Source organism: Mustela putorius, unplaced genomic scaffold, assembly GCF_011764305.1.
Source record: "Mustela putorius furo isolate JIRA1106 unplaced genomic scaffold, ASM1176430v1.1 tig00000281_pilon_pilon_pilon, whole genome shotgun sequence".
NCBI classification, from domain to species: Eukaryota; Metazoa; Chordata; class Mammalia; order Carnivora; family Mustelidae; genus Mustela; species Mustela putorius.
In genome coordinates, this window is record NW_025421343.1 from 14757619 (window position 1) to 14773734 (window position 16116).

Sequence of the window (16116 nt, forward strand, 5' to 3'; positions counted from 1 at the left end):
CCCTAGGGTTCCACTCAGTAGAACCAAACAGGTATAGTGAAGGTGGCTTGGAACGGCCAGAGGTCAGCCCTGGGGCCCCTACTGCTTGGCGCTGGGTGCTGGGGTGCTTCCCAACCTGTGAGACTCTCCTTGAGCCTACAACACGGACGACAGCATGTCACAGGGGCAAATGAGCATGGGCACATTTTATCCTTGTTATTTCTTTTCAGCTGAGTGTCAAGATCTTTACCGTACAGATGGGCTTTGTGCTTTTCCATCACAGGACTCATTTGCATCTTTTATTCAGGGCTTTATTTTTACAACCAAGACGTTTTCATAAAAAGAACAGAAAGTGACAGAGAAATTTACAAGCCATGGGAGGGCAGAAGTGAAAGGGGGGGGATTCCTGATAGGAGATAAAGTGACTTCCCATTCTCAAAGCCACAAGTCCTCAGACCCAAAAGAACATCCCCGGAGGCTGGAGTAACCGCAGGAGTCAGGTCCACCTTTCACAGAAAGCTGGTTTCCAAGCTGGGTCTGGTCTCTGGGGCTCTCAATGAGGACAGTCAGCCCCAGCCTGGCAAGGCCAAGGAGGAGCCATCCTGGGCCATCCCATGAGAGACTCAGGACTCCATGTCACTGCCCCTTTGGGGCAAAGCAACTGGAGAGAAGGGAGCCAACATAAAGGCCCCAGCCCAGCCCAGGGGAGTTTGGGAGCTGGAAGTGGTGTCATGGCGGCATTTTCTACTCCATCCTCCAGGGTGCCCCCCAACTCCGAGTTGCAGGAAGCTTTTGGGGGGGCTCTGAAGCCTTCTCTCTGTGACTCCCGATGACCAACTAACAAGTTGCTCCCATGCGTGAGGCCCACAGAGAGCGCTTGCAATAGTTAAAAGCAGGTAACTTCAGCAGGTCCGTGAAATCTCCACAGTGGAGTGAGTTGAACGTGGCCCTTCTCTCTCATTTTTCCAGATGTCGCTTCTTACTGACCAATGCATTTTTGTAGCAGGACCCCAAAAGCAAATTTTTTGCTTATTTATAAAACCTGAAAACAACAGCAAGTTGAGACACCACTTATTTTTAGGGAAATGATATGCATTTCTTGTAACAAAGACAAATGACAGGTGAGGATCCAGGGCTGTATTTCCAGTAAGGAGCCCAGGCCAGGAGTTTTCCGTTAATCTGTTCTTAGGGTCCAACTTAGTCATTAAAAAAAATGTTAAGAAGCTCAAAAAACAAAGCCCAAAGCCTTCTAGCTTTGAATAGTGTTACTTCCTGCAGGACCTTCTAAGAGAAGCTAGTCACAAATGTACACTCAGGGGCCAGAAGAATATGGCTTGCTGATGGGAAGATTTTCCAGACTCAGCTTCGGGCTGGGGAGCGTCTGCTCCAAATCGAAGTTTGAGTTCAGAAGAGCTGATCTGTGGGGCCCATGGACTCCTTTGCCCACACCTGGATCATGGTAGCAAAACTAGACGTGATTTCCAAACTTTGTTTTAGCCACAAACCCTTTTGTTCAAATGATTTCTCTTACGCAAGTGTAACTACAGGTGGTCCATGAGGCAGTACTGTGAGCAGAGGGTGAGGGAGCTCGCAGCCCCCCATGACCACCCCCAGCTCCTTCCCCACCTCGGTGGATCCTCAGCACCCCTGGGTTTGCCAGAGCATGAAATCCCATAAAACTGGCATCAAATCACCAGGGAACAAGTTAAAATAAAGGGCTAAGGGGCGCCTGGGTGGCTCAGTGGGTTGAAGCCTCTGCCTTCAGCTCAGGTCATGATCTCAGGGTCCTGGGATCGAGCCCCACGTCGGGCTCTGCTTAGCAGGGAGCCTGCTTCCTCCTCTCTCTCTCTGCCTGCCTCTCTGCCTACTTGTGATCTAGTGCTTTTTAGCTTCCATGTCTGTGTGACTCAGCCTTTCATTCTGCCAACTCTAGGGACCCAGGCTGCCCGGACGCCCCACACCAGTAAGGAAGGAAGCAGTGAACTGCCTTGGCCTCCAATCCAGTCCTGCTCTTTCCTAACCCAAATGCTCTGAGCAAGTCGTTCAACTAGTCTGTAACAATAACTCTCCTATATCCTTGCAGGACCAAGTCAAATGAAATGCTGCGTGGGCAAGGGTTTGGGGTATCCTCCTGCATTCTATGCTTGCAAGAGTTGACTGTGATCATTTCTAAGAGCTAAGTTCGTGCTTGAAATACCCAGAATGTTCATTTGTTCAGATGATCTCTCTTCCTGAACTCTACGGCTCCCTCGATTTATACAGTCTAAGATTTTTTTGCAGGTGGGGTCGGGGTCTGGCTTTGGCTCCTGCAGGTAGAGGCTGTGGCAACAGCAGGGGCCGATACCATACCCAGGGCCGCATCACCGGCACTTTTCTGGGGCCCTAAGTACTTACTGTTTCAGGAGACGAAGCCGGGCTCTCCTCCGCAGGCCTGGAAGAAGAAGAAAACAAGAACGCGGGTTGGTGTGGGCTGTGGGGTGCTGACACCCAGCCTCAGAGAGCGAGGAGGGAGAGGAGGGGGGAAAACAGCACCTCAGACCTCTTTTCTGGCGCCAGGCTCACAGCAAACCTGTGACGACTCCTCTTAGTTTCTCCACTGGGTATATGGGGAAACTGAGTACCAGAGCATGCATGGCACAGAGTTACTTGCCCAAAGTTTTGCAGCTAGTAAGCAGTAAAGCCAGAATTTGAACTCAGTGAATCTACTCCAGCCTGTGTGCTCTTAAACATGCTAGTTTGTCCTTTGCAGCAGGTTGGGAATGGAGAGCTGTGCAGACAGGTGGTCTCGAGCTAGAGGAATCACAACTTTTCCCACCAGGATGCGGGAAAGAAGTGAGGGCATGTCTATCTACAGGTCTATCTCATCTTTTATTACTTTTCAGTTACGAAACACATTTAATAACATACTTACTATATGAAATAAAGACACCTATTTGCAGTTAGAGTTTAAGAGTTAACTTCCGGTCTATTTGCAGCTGGGGTTCATAATTTAACAAGTTTTTATTAACAAGATCCTTGATGGAGGGGCGCCTGGGTGGCTCAGTGGGTTAAGCCGCTGCCTTCGGCTCAGGTCGTGATCTCAGGGTCCTGGGATCGAGCCCCGCATCGGGCTCTCTGCTCAGCAGGGAGCCTGCTTCCTCCTCTCTCTCTGCCTGCCTCTCTGCCTGCTTGTGATCTCTGTCTGTCAAATAAATAAATAAAATCTTAAAAAAAAAAAAAAAAGATCCTTGATGGAAAAGTTTTGCAGACCACTGAACTTTAATGGGGACACATGGATCCTTCCGTGAATGGCAATGTTACATAAAAATGTTCACATGACACATTTTTTTGGGGAGAGGGTCTGTGCTTGCTATCACAAGTTTAAAGGGGTCTATGACCTATAAAAGAGTCACTGATCAAGTCGAGGCCCCAGCGAGCCACCCTCCCCTATTTTATAGAAGCCCAGAGAGGGTCAGTGAGTTGCTCGTGGTGACACAGGTGAGCAGAAAGGCCAGGGGTAGGGTCCGGGGCTCTTGGGCTGCCATGTGGGCTTTCCCTGCAGCTCCCCCTTTTCTGCTAAAGCCTGGGAGCCCAGAGCAGGAGATGATCTCGTCTCCAGAGTGGCCGAGAGACAGTCATCTTCAGTCTCCCTGCAGTCTCACAAAGGAGGAGGAGTCCGAGCTTCTGGGAACATAACCCAAACCCCAGTGCCATGTCTTCTGTGTTCTGATTCCATCCTGAGTGTTCATGGGAGTTCCCACTGACTGAGCTTATACCCCAGGTTGGGACCTCTGGGCAGGACTTTACCAACAGCAACCCTGGAAGGTGAGTAACATTGTTACTCCTGAATGGGGTAGTTGAGGCTCAGAGAGGCCAGGGCACACGCCCAAGGCCCCTAGATCGGCAAATAGTGGGGTTGGCTTCAAGCCCAGGTCTGACTCCAGAGACGGCATGGTCTCTGATCCCTGCAGCGTGGCATCAGGCCACAAATCACCTCCGCGGCTTCCATGGGTTGGGGATGGGTATAAACTTCTGCTATCTGTCTCCCTTCCCTAGAGAAGGAAGGATGCTTAGGGACATCTCCAACAGCAAAAGCTTGGACCACAGTGGTCCAAGAGGGTACAACTTACGGTGTAGGTGGATGGCCACTCCCAAGGACACCAGCAGAAGCAGGACTCCGGCCACCAGGAGCCCGAGGGTGACAGGGCCACAGGACGGGCCTGGAAAAGACACACTCACTGAACATCTGAGGCGAGCACATAAAAATACAAAGAGGGAAAAATCAACCAGAAATCCCACCTCCCAGGGAATGCCACTTTTTTTTTTTTTTTTTTGCATATTCTTCTCGTCTTTCTTTCTAGGTACTTGAAACACACTGAGATAATTTTACACGGAAAATGTTGTGTCCTACATCACTCTTTTAAAAAATTAATTAAGCTCAGGAGCTACTTATGTTCAAAGGAGATAATTTTCATGCCTGGTAAAGAGATTTTTACTATTTATTTTTAAAGCTCTTATTTTAACTACACAAGAGACAGCTGAATATATTTTCATTGTAAAAGATTTGAGTATATGGCTAGAGAGCTCCTTGGCAAACTAGACCCCTCACAGGAAAAAAACAGAAACAAACATGCTATGGTTAATTTGGTACCTTTCTCTTTGTGTTTACACATGCATCATTTACACAGACACATACAGGCTTTTTTTGTTTTTTTTTTTTTTAAAGCACACAGTGACTTATATTGTACAAATTATTTGGCAAACCATTTTTTTCTTCACTTAAATAGATTGGGGGCCCCCCAGGTGGGGCAGTCAGTTGAGTGTCTGACTCTTGGTTTCAGCTCAGGCCGGGGTCATGACAATGAGACCCGCAGCAGGCTCTACGCTCAGCGCAGAGCCTGCTGGAGACGCTCTCTCCCTCTTGCTCTGCCCCTCCCTCCACCTCTCTCTAAAAATAAATAAGAGAAATCTTTTCAAATAATACCTCAGCACATACTTTTTCTAGCAGAGTAACCTTTGCAGTTTGGATGTATCATGGATTACTTGGTCCTCGGATGGGCATTTTGTTTGCTTCCTATGTTTTGCTTTTACGAAAAACCCCAGAGAAGCCCCTGGTACATTCTTCCTAAAGTAGGAGCCTGCCCGAGGCAGATATTGAAAACAGGAATGGCCAGGGACACCTGGGTGGTTCAGTTGGTTAAGCGGCTGCCTTCGGCTCAGGTCATGATCCCGGCGTCCTGGGATCGAGTCCCATATCGGGCTCCTTGCTCAGCAGGGAGCCTGCTTCTCCCTCTGCCTCTGCCTGCCTCTCTGTCTGCCTGTGCTCGCTCGCTCTCCCTCTATCCCTGACAAGTAAATAAATAAAATCTTTAAAAAAAAAAAAAGAAAGAAAGAAAAAAGAAAACAGGAATGGCCAAACTATTGCCTATGTCCGCCTAAAGTTGCCAGACCCTCTGAAGTGCCTTCCAAAAAGCCATCACCGATTTGCCCTCCTAACTACCAGCTGTGCACCTGGCCGACCCTCGATATTATCAAAGTGTTTGATTTTCACTAGTGTCGTGGTTTAACATGATACGTCACTTCCAGTCCTTGATGATTTGTTAGCGTCACCCTATTTTCATGTGTTGGCTACTTGTAGGATCTGGCCTGACTTTTCTTGCCTTGCTCGGTTTTCACAGTCCCCTGAAGCCTAGAGGTCACCAGCCGTTCCTCTCAGTGCCATCTCAAGGGACAGCCCAAAGCCTTCTGGAGCAGGCCCTTCCCCAGGGTGGCCATGTGGTTTCATTCATGATGACAAACTTTGAGCTCCAGCTGGGTGCCCCCCTCAAGATGAGTGCCTTATGTACAACACCTCATTCAATCATGCCAGGAAAACATCCTGATGTTACAGATGAAGAAAGAGGTTCAGAGAGGCTGAGTCATCTGCCCAAGGGCACACAGTACAGACAGTGGCAGACAGGGACCCACACCTAAGTCTGGCTGACTTACCACTGGGGTACCCTGTCCCACGGCCCCCATCCCCAAAAGCAACCCCACCTACTTCTCTCCCAGCCCCCACTTGGCCACCTTCACACTCATCCTGGTTATTCTTAATAACCTACTAATGCTGGACTTGCATATTTGCCCTGGGACTTAACTGAGGATCCATGTAAGAAATGATGTAAGAACTTCAAAGAGCTTTGTCCTCATCACTTACAGAAGTGGTTTTTTTTTTTTAAGATTTTATTTATTTATTTGACAAAGAGAGAGAGAGAGATCACAAGTAGGCAGAGAGGCAGGCATAGAGAGAGGGGGAAGCAGGCTCCCTGCTGAGTAGAGAGCCCAATGCAGGGCTTGATCCCAGGACCATGAGACCATGACCTGAGCCGAAGACAGACACTTAACCCACTGAGCCACCCAGGTGCCCCAAGAGAAGTGTTAGAGAATTCAGTATTGCTCAGCAGTCCTTAGAGAAGGATGAACAGAGCGGCTTTCCTCTAGAATTTAACCGGGATGAAGGCTCTGGAACCCAGCGCCTGGGGTAGTTTCTTCATGCCGCCATAGAGGGGCAGGGGTTTGTGCAAGTTATCTGGTTTTGTGCAAGTGTTCCCTCTGGTGCAGCTGGCTTCCCTGCTTCTCTAGAGTCACCCTCAACTTCGTGGCCCTGATGTTTGCCTTTGTGTCATTTTCTGTTATGAACTACCCAAAATCCTTTAGGTAAAGTTGTGGGGCATAGATGCTTTATACAATGAGGTCATTCTATCTCCACCTTTATGCTCCCCAAGACTGTGCCCTTCTGTGTCCGGGTTCTGACTTCCTTTATTACTGTGACCCCATGGGGTGGCTTCCTGGGCTCATCGCCTGAATCCCACTAGATGCCTGTCCTCGGGCTCCTTCTGTTACTTAACATATTTAAGACCGGGAAACCCCAGGAGCGCCAGGCAGCTCTAGTGTGGTGGTTTCCCTGCCATTCGTCCTATGTGTAGGAGCAGATGACACCTTCTGTTTGTCATCAGTATCTTTTGTGGGACAGAGGTTAAGTATTTTTCCAGAAACACAGTTGGGCTGATGGTTCAAGGGAAGTGTGTGCACGCGTGTGTGTGTGTGCGTGTGGCATGCAAGCATGCACGTCTCCATCTGCCGCGTCTGGTGCTTACAGCACAGACACACAGCTTGTTCACTCATTAACAAACATATATTAGCACGTGCTGTGTGTTAGGTCCTCTGGTAAGCATCAGAACTGAGAAAGTTTGAAGTTCTGGTCCTTCTGGTTCGGTATTTTTGGTTGCTAACAGCTTTACTGAGATGGATTTTACATAGAGAGTTCGCCTGCTCCAAGTGTGTAATTTAATGGTTTTTTGTATATTCACAGAGTTGTGCAACCATCAGTCGCCACAATCTAATTTTAGAACATTTTCATCTCACCCCCCAAAAAATCCTGGACCCTTTCACGATCACTCCCCATTCCTTTCCAACCCCCCAGTTTTAGGCAACCACTAACCTACTTTCCGTCTCTTTGAAATGTCATATTCTGGGATCCCATAATACAGGATCTTTTGCATCTGGCTTCTTTCACTGTGTAATATTTTCAAGGTTCATCCATCCTGCTGCTTGCATCAGTAACGCACTGTCTATTATGGCCAAATAGTACTCCATTGTATGGATATTCAAAATTTAACTCATCTATGCATCAGCTGGTGGACTTCTGAGTTCCGACTTTTTGACCATTATGAATAATGCTGCTAGGCATATGGTGTGCAGGTTTTTGGGGGGACACAGGCTTTGCCCTGTGATGATTTGTAAGCGTGTCCCCTACTAGACTGTGAGCTGCTGGAGGGCAGCACTGTGGTCATACTCGGCTTCCCTTCTGAGCCCAGCTTGGCTGGAGCCAGAGAAACGGGCCAGAGTCCACACATGGAAAGGGCTTATGGAAGGAAGGAAAGAAGGGAAGGGAGGAAGGCAGGCATCCTGCTGTGCTTCTGGTGGTCCAGGAAGCTGGGAGAACTCACCCTTCTGGGTCACTGGCCTTGGGGGCCGGCACCTTTTCTTCGTGGTGGTCTTCTTGGTGGGCTGGGCAGTGGTGGGAAGGACATCAACTACAGAAAGTAAGCAAGACACATGTTAAAATCTCATGTCTTCCCTCCAGGTGCTAAAGCCCCTGTGACTGTTCCCTGGGTTGCTGCAGGGCTCCAAGCTTACAGAGCAATAGAATTTTCTAGGTGTTTCCCCAACTCTCAGACCTATCTGAGAGCCTAGGCAGGGGGCTGCTTTGGTGTCCAGAAAAGAGAGGGGCTCTGCATCTACATGGTCCTGAACAGAGCCCCAGCAGTCCTGATTAACTGCTGTGTGACTTGGAGCAACTCCTATCACTTTTCTGTGCCTCGGTTTCCCCATCTGTTGAAATAAAGATGACTCCCAGTTCCTTCTCGGGAGTGTCATGAGAATTAAAGAAGACAGCAGGCCCAGTGAATTGCGCTCCCCCTGGCCACAGCAGGCTTCCCCTGGCTGAAGACCTTGAGGGGAAGCCAGAGTCCCCGAAACCTTGACAAGACCAGCCCCTCAGCCAACCTGCCAACTCCTAAGTGTATGGAGGAAGCTCATAGAATGGAAGTGGGTGCCCTTTCCCATATGTACAACACTGGGCAGGTTGCAGTGGGGATTTTCTTTCCTTGATAAGTGTCTTTACAAATCATCTAGTACCGGAGCTGGAAGGACCTCTAGTCTCAACCTTTAATTTCAAAGATGAACAGCAGCGATGTGAGGGGCTGGCCCTGAAGCCCCACAGTACAAAGAACCTGCCTGGACCCCCGACCCCTCTCCTGATTCTTGGGTGGGCCACTCCTCTCTTTCGTTCTAATCCAGGGTCACACTCTGATGCATGGGGGCAGGGCAGGGGGACAAGCACACAGAGCCAAAGGAGGTACTGGAGGCTTTGGGGTGCCAGGAATGGTGTGAGCACTAGATGCTGCTGAATCCATCCCTTGTCTCTGGGAAGTGAGCAAAGATGTTTCACTGCCATGACTTTCTGTAAAATGGTAGGAGGGGGAAGATGGTGATCCCATAAATTTAAACTCTAGCATCAAGGTGATAGGGAGAGGCCACCCGCAAAATGGTCATTTCAGGGCTGGCCAATCTTCCATATAAAAAGTGGACAGTCTGGACCCTCGCTGGCCTGAGTGTCCCCCAGAAAGTGGAGATAACATGCTCTCCTCTGCTGGCTTCGTGAGGTTTCTGGGAAGAACCAGCTCACCAGAATGGGCCCCTGCTAAATCCCACCACGTGTTAGGGGCACAGCCAAGTGCTGCGGCTTATGTTTATTGAAACCAACAACTTTGGGTCAGGCACTAGTACCCCCGTCTTATCCCCGAGGAGGCCTAGGCTCAGAGAACTGAAATAGTGCGTCCAAAGTTCAGAAAGCCTTGGGGCGCCTGGGTGGCTCAGTGGGTTAAAGCCTCTGCCTTCGGCACGGGTCATGATTCCAGGGTCCTGGGATGGAGTCCCACATCCGGCTCTCTGCTCGGCGCGGAGCCTGCTTCCTCCTCTCTCTCTCTCTGCCTGCCTCTCTGCCTGCTTGTGATCTCTGTCAAATAAATAAATAAAATCTTTAAAAAAATTAAAAAAGTTCAGAAAGCCTTAAACAGCACTGCCAGGATCTGAGCCAAGAGACCCCGACTCTGGGCTCTCACGCCGCTGCCCTGACTCAGGTGCCAGTGCCTTCTGACAAAAAGTTAGGCACATCAGGTCAAGGCCCTCGGCCATGGGAATGCTGAGGGAAACTAAGGTAAGAGGGAAAAGGACACCAGCTACGGTGCTCCCAGGGTGGGCCAGTATGTTTCCTCTGTTCCTCCTGATGGCCCTGGAAGGGTCCGTTCCCTTTACTTCATACACAAGGAGGCACAGAGGTCTCTCGGTCAGCGGGAAGCCTCCAGGGGAGCCAACTCTCTAAGGCCTGGCATGTCTTGGCTGGGTTCAGGGGCCTGGGTCTGATGAGAGGTTTGTGGGGAGTCTCGTTCCATTTTAATTTCCTCTTGCCCAGAGCTGGATCCCCTTGATGACTCCTGACTCCCCTTGCCCACCCCCATTCAAATCTCCCCACTTCTCTCCTCTTTGAAAAGGAGAGGACTTTTGAGCCCATGGTATGGTTAAGCGGCACCCCAAAGGCCCTATCTTTCTCCAGATACTTTCTTTACTACTCGACCTTCCTCCTTCAGTATGTGCTGGCCTCCGGCAGGAGGGGCAGGGTGTGGCTCTGGACACCCGAATTCTGGCCAGATGACACAGTTGCGGGCACATGTTTTGGGAAGGGTCTGCTATTCTCAGAGAGCTGGGCAGCATGAAGGGTTTGGAAATATCAAAGCCAGGCATGAGTGGGTGGTGGTGGAGGTGGAGGGGAAGCTTCTAGAAGCCCGTTTTGTTTATTTCATCATCTATCTTTCCTAGACCCCAAAATCTCACGAGTGGGAAAATGTGGGTAAATTTGTGGGAAAATTTGTAGAGACAAAAACAATAAACTAAACCAAAACCCCAAACCCCCCAAAGCCCAATTTTCAGTACAGGAATCAGCTGACACCCTGCTGAGGATGCCTGGGCTTCTCGCCCCAAGGGCTAACCCTCACCCCTACCTCCTGACTGAAGACGCAAAACTGGTGAGAAGGGACAGCAGCAGCAGCTTCCCTCTGTTTCTGTCTTCCTAATTGTGCTGCTGTTCCAGCTGTCCCTGTGTCTTCCCATTCTGAGTGGTCCAATTCCCGGGGGAGGGGGGTGTCCCCTTGTCACTCTTCAGTCCCCAGCCTAAGAAGAACCCAGGTGAGAGGGAAGCAGGACAGTGGGAGGAGCACAGGGGGTCAGCCGGCCAGGGCTAACATGGGGAAAGGGCTAAAGCCAGGTGCAGGTCTTTGAGAATTTCTGCCACGATTCCCTGACCTCCCCAGAGCTTACTCCTCACTGTCCAAGAGTGCGACCACCTGCCCCTGTGCCACTGGCCAGTCTCACTGGAGGGTTGCCGTGTGTAAGAAACACATTGAACACTGAGTATGCAAAATATTTCAGTAATAATTTTTAAATGGATTACAAGTTAAAATGATGATCTTGTTGATAAATCGGTTAATAATGTAGTATTTAAATTAATTCTGCTGGTTTCTTTTTACTTTTTAAACATGGCATTAGGAACTTTTAAAGCACATCTGTGACTTATCACCTATTTCTATGGGGTGTGCTGAACTTAATTCTCAGAACTGCAGCTTCTTGGGGTTGGAGGGTGTTGTGGAGGCCAACGGCAGCCCCATGAAACAGACGGGAAACCTGAGGCCCAGGGAGCAGAGGGACCAGCAGAATTTGCAGCTAGGCCTGGGGTCCAGTCTCCTTCCTCCCTGTACCTCTGGGCATAAGTTTGAGCCACAGGCCCCTCCATTCAGTATGTAAGAGCATCTGCCAGCCCTAGAAATGCTCTCACTGGGCATGTCCAGGGAGCGAGGACCTTCTTTTGCTGGTGTGCACTCTTGGTGGGAATTTCTGAGACCACTGTCAGGTTTGGGAACTGAGCCCAATCTAGGCAGAGCCTCATGTAGGCCTGGTGTGGCTGAAGGACAGCACTGCCTTGTCCCCAAAAGAAACAGCAATGCTTCTAAGCAACCCACCTGCAATAGGTATCTGCTTCTTACCTCCCAGAGTAAAGGGCAGTGGGAAGTGAAATGACTCTGTAAAACCCCTGCTTCTGCTTGGCCCTGGGTAAGTGTACTCCTACCAGCTATGGGCTACTGCTCCTGGCTGACATCCTCTCTGGCAGAGTGGGGCTTGCCGAGAGCAGAGGCAGCTCCCTCGCCTGGCACGCACCCAGCACCCAACACCCAACACCCAGCAGGTGTTCCACGCTCATCAGTAGCATTGAGCTAGATTCTTACCCACGCTCAGCTGAGTTCCCTTCCCGAAGTTCAGCTCAGGGCTCCCGATGGTCATGCAGAAGTAGATACCACTGTCTGCAGGCTCCACGCTAGTTAGTTTGAGAATGGACCGGCCGGCATCCAGAAACACAGTCAGCTTCTCTTGCTTCACCTTTTGGCCATACACAATCCCTTTTCGGGAATCCCAGACGGCCAGGAACTCATAGTGACTGTCTGGGCTTGGAGCCTGGCGCTGTCTCAGCCAGAAGATGCCCGTGCTAGTGCGGGAGGTTGTGGCTTCACAGGACATTGTCACCGTCTTGTCGGTCTGAATCATTAAGGACGGCGGGGTCTGCAGCAGCACTGAGCTGCCATGGAGAACTAGGAGAAGCAGAAGGCACAGAGATCATAAGCATGTTTGCCCAGCCACTCCAGTTGCAGGAGCCAGGGGCTATGATAAATGCCGCTGGTGGCTCCCGGACTCAGAGCTCGAGTACCTACATCCCAGGGGACCATCTGCAAGGCAGGTGTTTCTTATGGCCAGTTTGACCGAGGGGATGGGGAGAGAGCTCCCATGTATTGCTTGCATGCTTATATGCCTGATTTTTTGTGTGAATGATCTTAATCCAACCTGAAACTTATTTGGGGATTTCCCCCCCCCATGACACAGATGAGGAAACTGAGGCATGGAGTTACTTGTTTCAAGTCCCACCAACAGTTAGTAAGTGACCTGGGATTCAAACTCAAAGATTCCAGGTCTGAAGTCAAAGCCAGCTGTCTTTCACCTTGTCCTGCTGCCACTCTCTGGACAGACCTTTACAGGCTCTAAGCAGGTAGAGAAGACTCAGGCAGCCCGGAGGATCCCCAAATAGAGGCAGAGCCTGGGGACTGGCCTGGCCAATCTAAAAGAGGGCCAGCCACCCTTTCTGTAAGACCTGCTCAAGCAAGAGGAACTCACTATTGCCACAGGTGCCGCTCAATTCTCAGCCTACCATGTGCTAGGTCACTGGATCCCCATTCCCAAAGGGAAGGACAGACACCCCAGAACAGTCCTGGGATTTCATTTTAGTCTCAAGATGGGAAGCACTGATGAAGAGGGCCTTGTTCATGGAGAACCGGACCAGAACTCTAAGACCCAGTCCTGAACCCAGCTCTGCCCCCCGCCAGCGGAGGGATTGCAGGAATTCAAGGAGTCCGCCTCTGCCCTTTAAGATCAGGGCAGCTGGGAGCCACTGTCCTGCTTGCCTGAGAGGGTGAGGATGTCCAAGAAAATGCACTGCAAACTGTAAAGTGCTGTCCATTGGTATATCATTGTCTCCATGTCCCACACCAAGTTGTTACAGGCAGCAGATGACATTTTAGGAAAGAGTTGAATGGATCCTTCACAGCCAAGTCCTACACACTGAATCTGACCTGGTGAGCCTTCCATTTTAGCTGTGGGGGGAAGGGAAATCCTACAGACCGGGGCAGAGACCCAGGAACTGCAAGGCATGGAGGGCACAGGAGTCTAGAGGGAGTGTGTGTGTGTGTGTGTGTGTGAGAGAGAGAGAGAGAGAGTGTGTGTACCCAAGGGGAGCTGGCCTACTGAGGCAGCGGCCTAGAGTCACAATCCTGCCGAAGCTTGTGTCTCAGGCTGATTCATGGTCCCATAGCAGGCCACAAACGTAAGCTTTTTGACTCCACTTACAGGCCACACCAAGCTTCTGCGTGCATCAAGAATGACATGGTACCTGGTGCCCATGTGTCTGCTGGCTCTTCTCTTTTCTCCCTAAACACCATCCTGCCTTTTCAGCAGAATAGAGCTTCTTCACTGCTTTGGGGGTCACTGATATCTTGGGGGCGATAATAAGAGACGATGCTGCCCATCTTTACTGAACTGAGCCCAGCGTGGCGCATGCATTATGTCATTTAATCCTCAACAGGTCCTGTTCTACACCCATTTTACACGTGAGGAAAGAGAGGCTCAGGCAAGTTAAGGACATGCTCAAGGTCACATAGCCCATATGTGGTGGATTCAGATTCAAACCCAGGTCTGGGGCCCCACAACCTGACTTTGAGCCACTCCCTGAATCGAGGAGACCTGGGATCCTCTCCTGAGTGGCTAGCCTGTCCCCCTCTGCACACAGTGGGTCTGCAAATACGCAGACTCCTGAAATTCCTGCAAGAAAGCCCAGAAGTGACTCCTTTTTTTTTTTTTTTTAAGATTATTCATTTATTTATTTATTTGTCATAGAGAGAGAGGGAGAGCGAGCTAGCACAGGCAGACAGAGAGGCAGGTTGAGGCAGAAGGAGAAGCAGGCTCTCTGCCCAGCAAAGAGCCCGATGTGGGACTTGATTCCAGGATGCTGGGATCATGACCTGAGCTGAAGGCAGCCTCTTAACCAACTGAGCCACCCAGGCGTCCCTAGATGTGACTCCTTAAGGGGTAAAGGGGCCCCAAAAGGACCTGGGGCTTTGTGTGTATGTTCCCCTTCCTGTGTCCTGACACGCAGGCTTGCTAGGTGACATACCCTGGTCTCTCTCCTCTGTCCCCAGAGGCTGAATACCCGGCAGTGGCCAACCCCCGTATCTGTGCCAGACTCAGAGCCGGGCCTTGCTACCCATGCAGTCTCATGGTATTCATCTGACCTCTCCCGGTGATTCCACACTCAGAGGGACCTGCTATTTCTAAAAAGATCAGTAATAACCACTAGGTTTGAATGGCCTGGACTTGTTTCTACTGGAGATGTGGTTGAGCTCACTGGGTCAGAGCAGGGGCCTGGCAGACCTTGTCACGGTCGGCAGGATAACCAGCTTTGGGCTTTCTGGGGAAGACAGCAATCCATCACAGGTTAGTGGGCAGTTTGAGGCTTCTTCCAAGTGGCAGTCTTGTTGGGCCTTTGAGGGGGTACTTCCTTGCTACATGCAGACTGCAACATTCCAACTCCAGCACCGATGGTTGGTTCCGGGAACCCCGCCACACAGCACATACAAGCCAGGGAGTGCTGGGGAGACAGGGGACCCCTTAGGGAGTCCTCTGCCACACCTGTCCCAGAAGGGGCAGTAGCCTGGTGTTCGGCAGATTGTGCAAGTACTTCCCCGGAAGTATCAAAAATGTGTTGACAAAACGCTGGGCCAAGTACAGGACATCAAAACCAGAACTAAGCTTCTGGAACCCTTTCCGGGGCACATCGCTGTGGGAACCCTAGACAAGGGTGGATTTTCCCCCTCCTCTCTGTACCTCCTTCCCCTTTCTCTTTTCTTCTTTCTTAAATCCTTACCCTTCTCCCTGCCTTCCTCCCTCCTCTCTTCTCCCTGCTCCAGGCTTTTGGGGGAGCTCCAGGGGCTCCAGGGATCCCTGGATAAAGACGGCGGGGGGGGGGGGGGGGGGGGGGGGGGGGGCGTGTGAATTTCTTCTCCACCCTCAGGGTCTGTGCTTGCTGCGCCTCCTCCCAGGGACCCCCACAGCCCTGGCCTCTGGGCTCTGCATCCCGCCAGGACAGCCTTTTCTAAACTCTAGGGCTCAGGCTCTTCCTGGGGCCAGGGCAGACCACCCGCTCCAACCGCGCGCGCCCCGCGAGTCTCCCGGGCTTACCTGTGAGCTGCGCGGCCAGGAGGAGCCAGAGCCCCGGCTGCATCTTGGCACGCCCCGGCGACACCTGGTCCCCGCGGCACGCTGCTGAGACCGTCCAGGCTGGCAGTGGGTGGGGAGCGGGGCGGGGCAGCTGGGGTGGGTTGAGGGAGGAGGGGTGGGAAGGACCGGACGGGGCGGGGGAGGGGAGGGAGTCCGGTGTGAGGTTGGCAAGCTCTGCGCCCTCATTCTCCCCGCATTTCCAAGGTCTCGGGTGCCTTTCCAAAGAGCACGCTAGAACCTTCCGCTTTGCTTTCCGGGGAGGAGGTGACACTGCTGTCCAGCGCCAAACAATGGCATGTATGTGACCTTTATGTGTATGTGCCAGTCCAGCCCTGGCAGGGTCAAGACTCCCCGCGACAGTTGAGGCCACTGAGACTTAGAGAAGTCAGGATCCTCAAAGTCCCACAGACGTGAAGGGTGGGGCTGGACCCTAATTGTGGTCACTCTTTTCTCTTCGGTCTTGCGTTCACCTACTCCTCCCTCTGCCTTTGTTTTGTTTTGTTTTAAACTTCTTTTCTTTTGGAGAGGCCCTCCGGCTCAGTGGTGCCTAGAGTGACCAAGACTGAGGCCTTGCCCTGAGAAGACATGAGCAGACATTTCTCTGAAGAAGATGTACAAATGGCCAACAGACACATGAAAAAAAAAATATATCACATCACTCAACATCAGGGAAATACAAATCAAAAC

General features: G+C 51.1%; 1 protein-coding gene across 1 annotated transcript; it reads right to left on the reverse strand.

Moving 5' to 3' along the window:
• Nucleotides 1-276: 276 nt before the first annotated feature.
• Nucleotides 277-15510, reverse strand: CD8B (CD8b molecule). The gene is made up of 6 exons (XM_004742369.3): nt 15391-15510; nt 11838-12197; nt 7947-8033; nt 4089-4178; nt 2374-2410; nt 277-1021 (listed from the first exon to the last, which is right to left on the reverse strand). Exons 1-6 carry the CDS (start codon nt 15431-15433, stop codon nt 1009-1011), a joined length of 630 nt encoding a protein of 209 aa, XP_004742426.1. The 5' UTR covers nt 15434-15510; the 3' UTR covers nt 277-1008.
• Between the last annotated feature and the right edge of the window lie 606 nt (nt 15511-16116).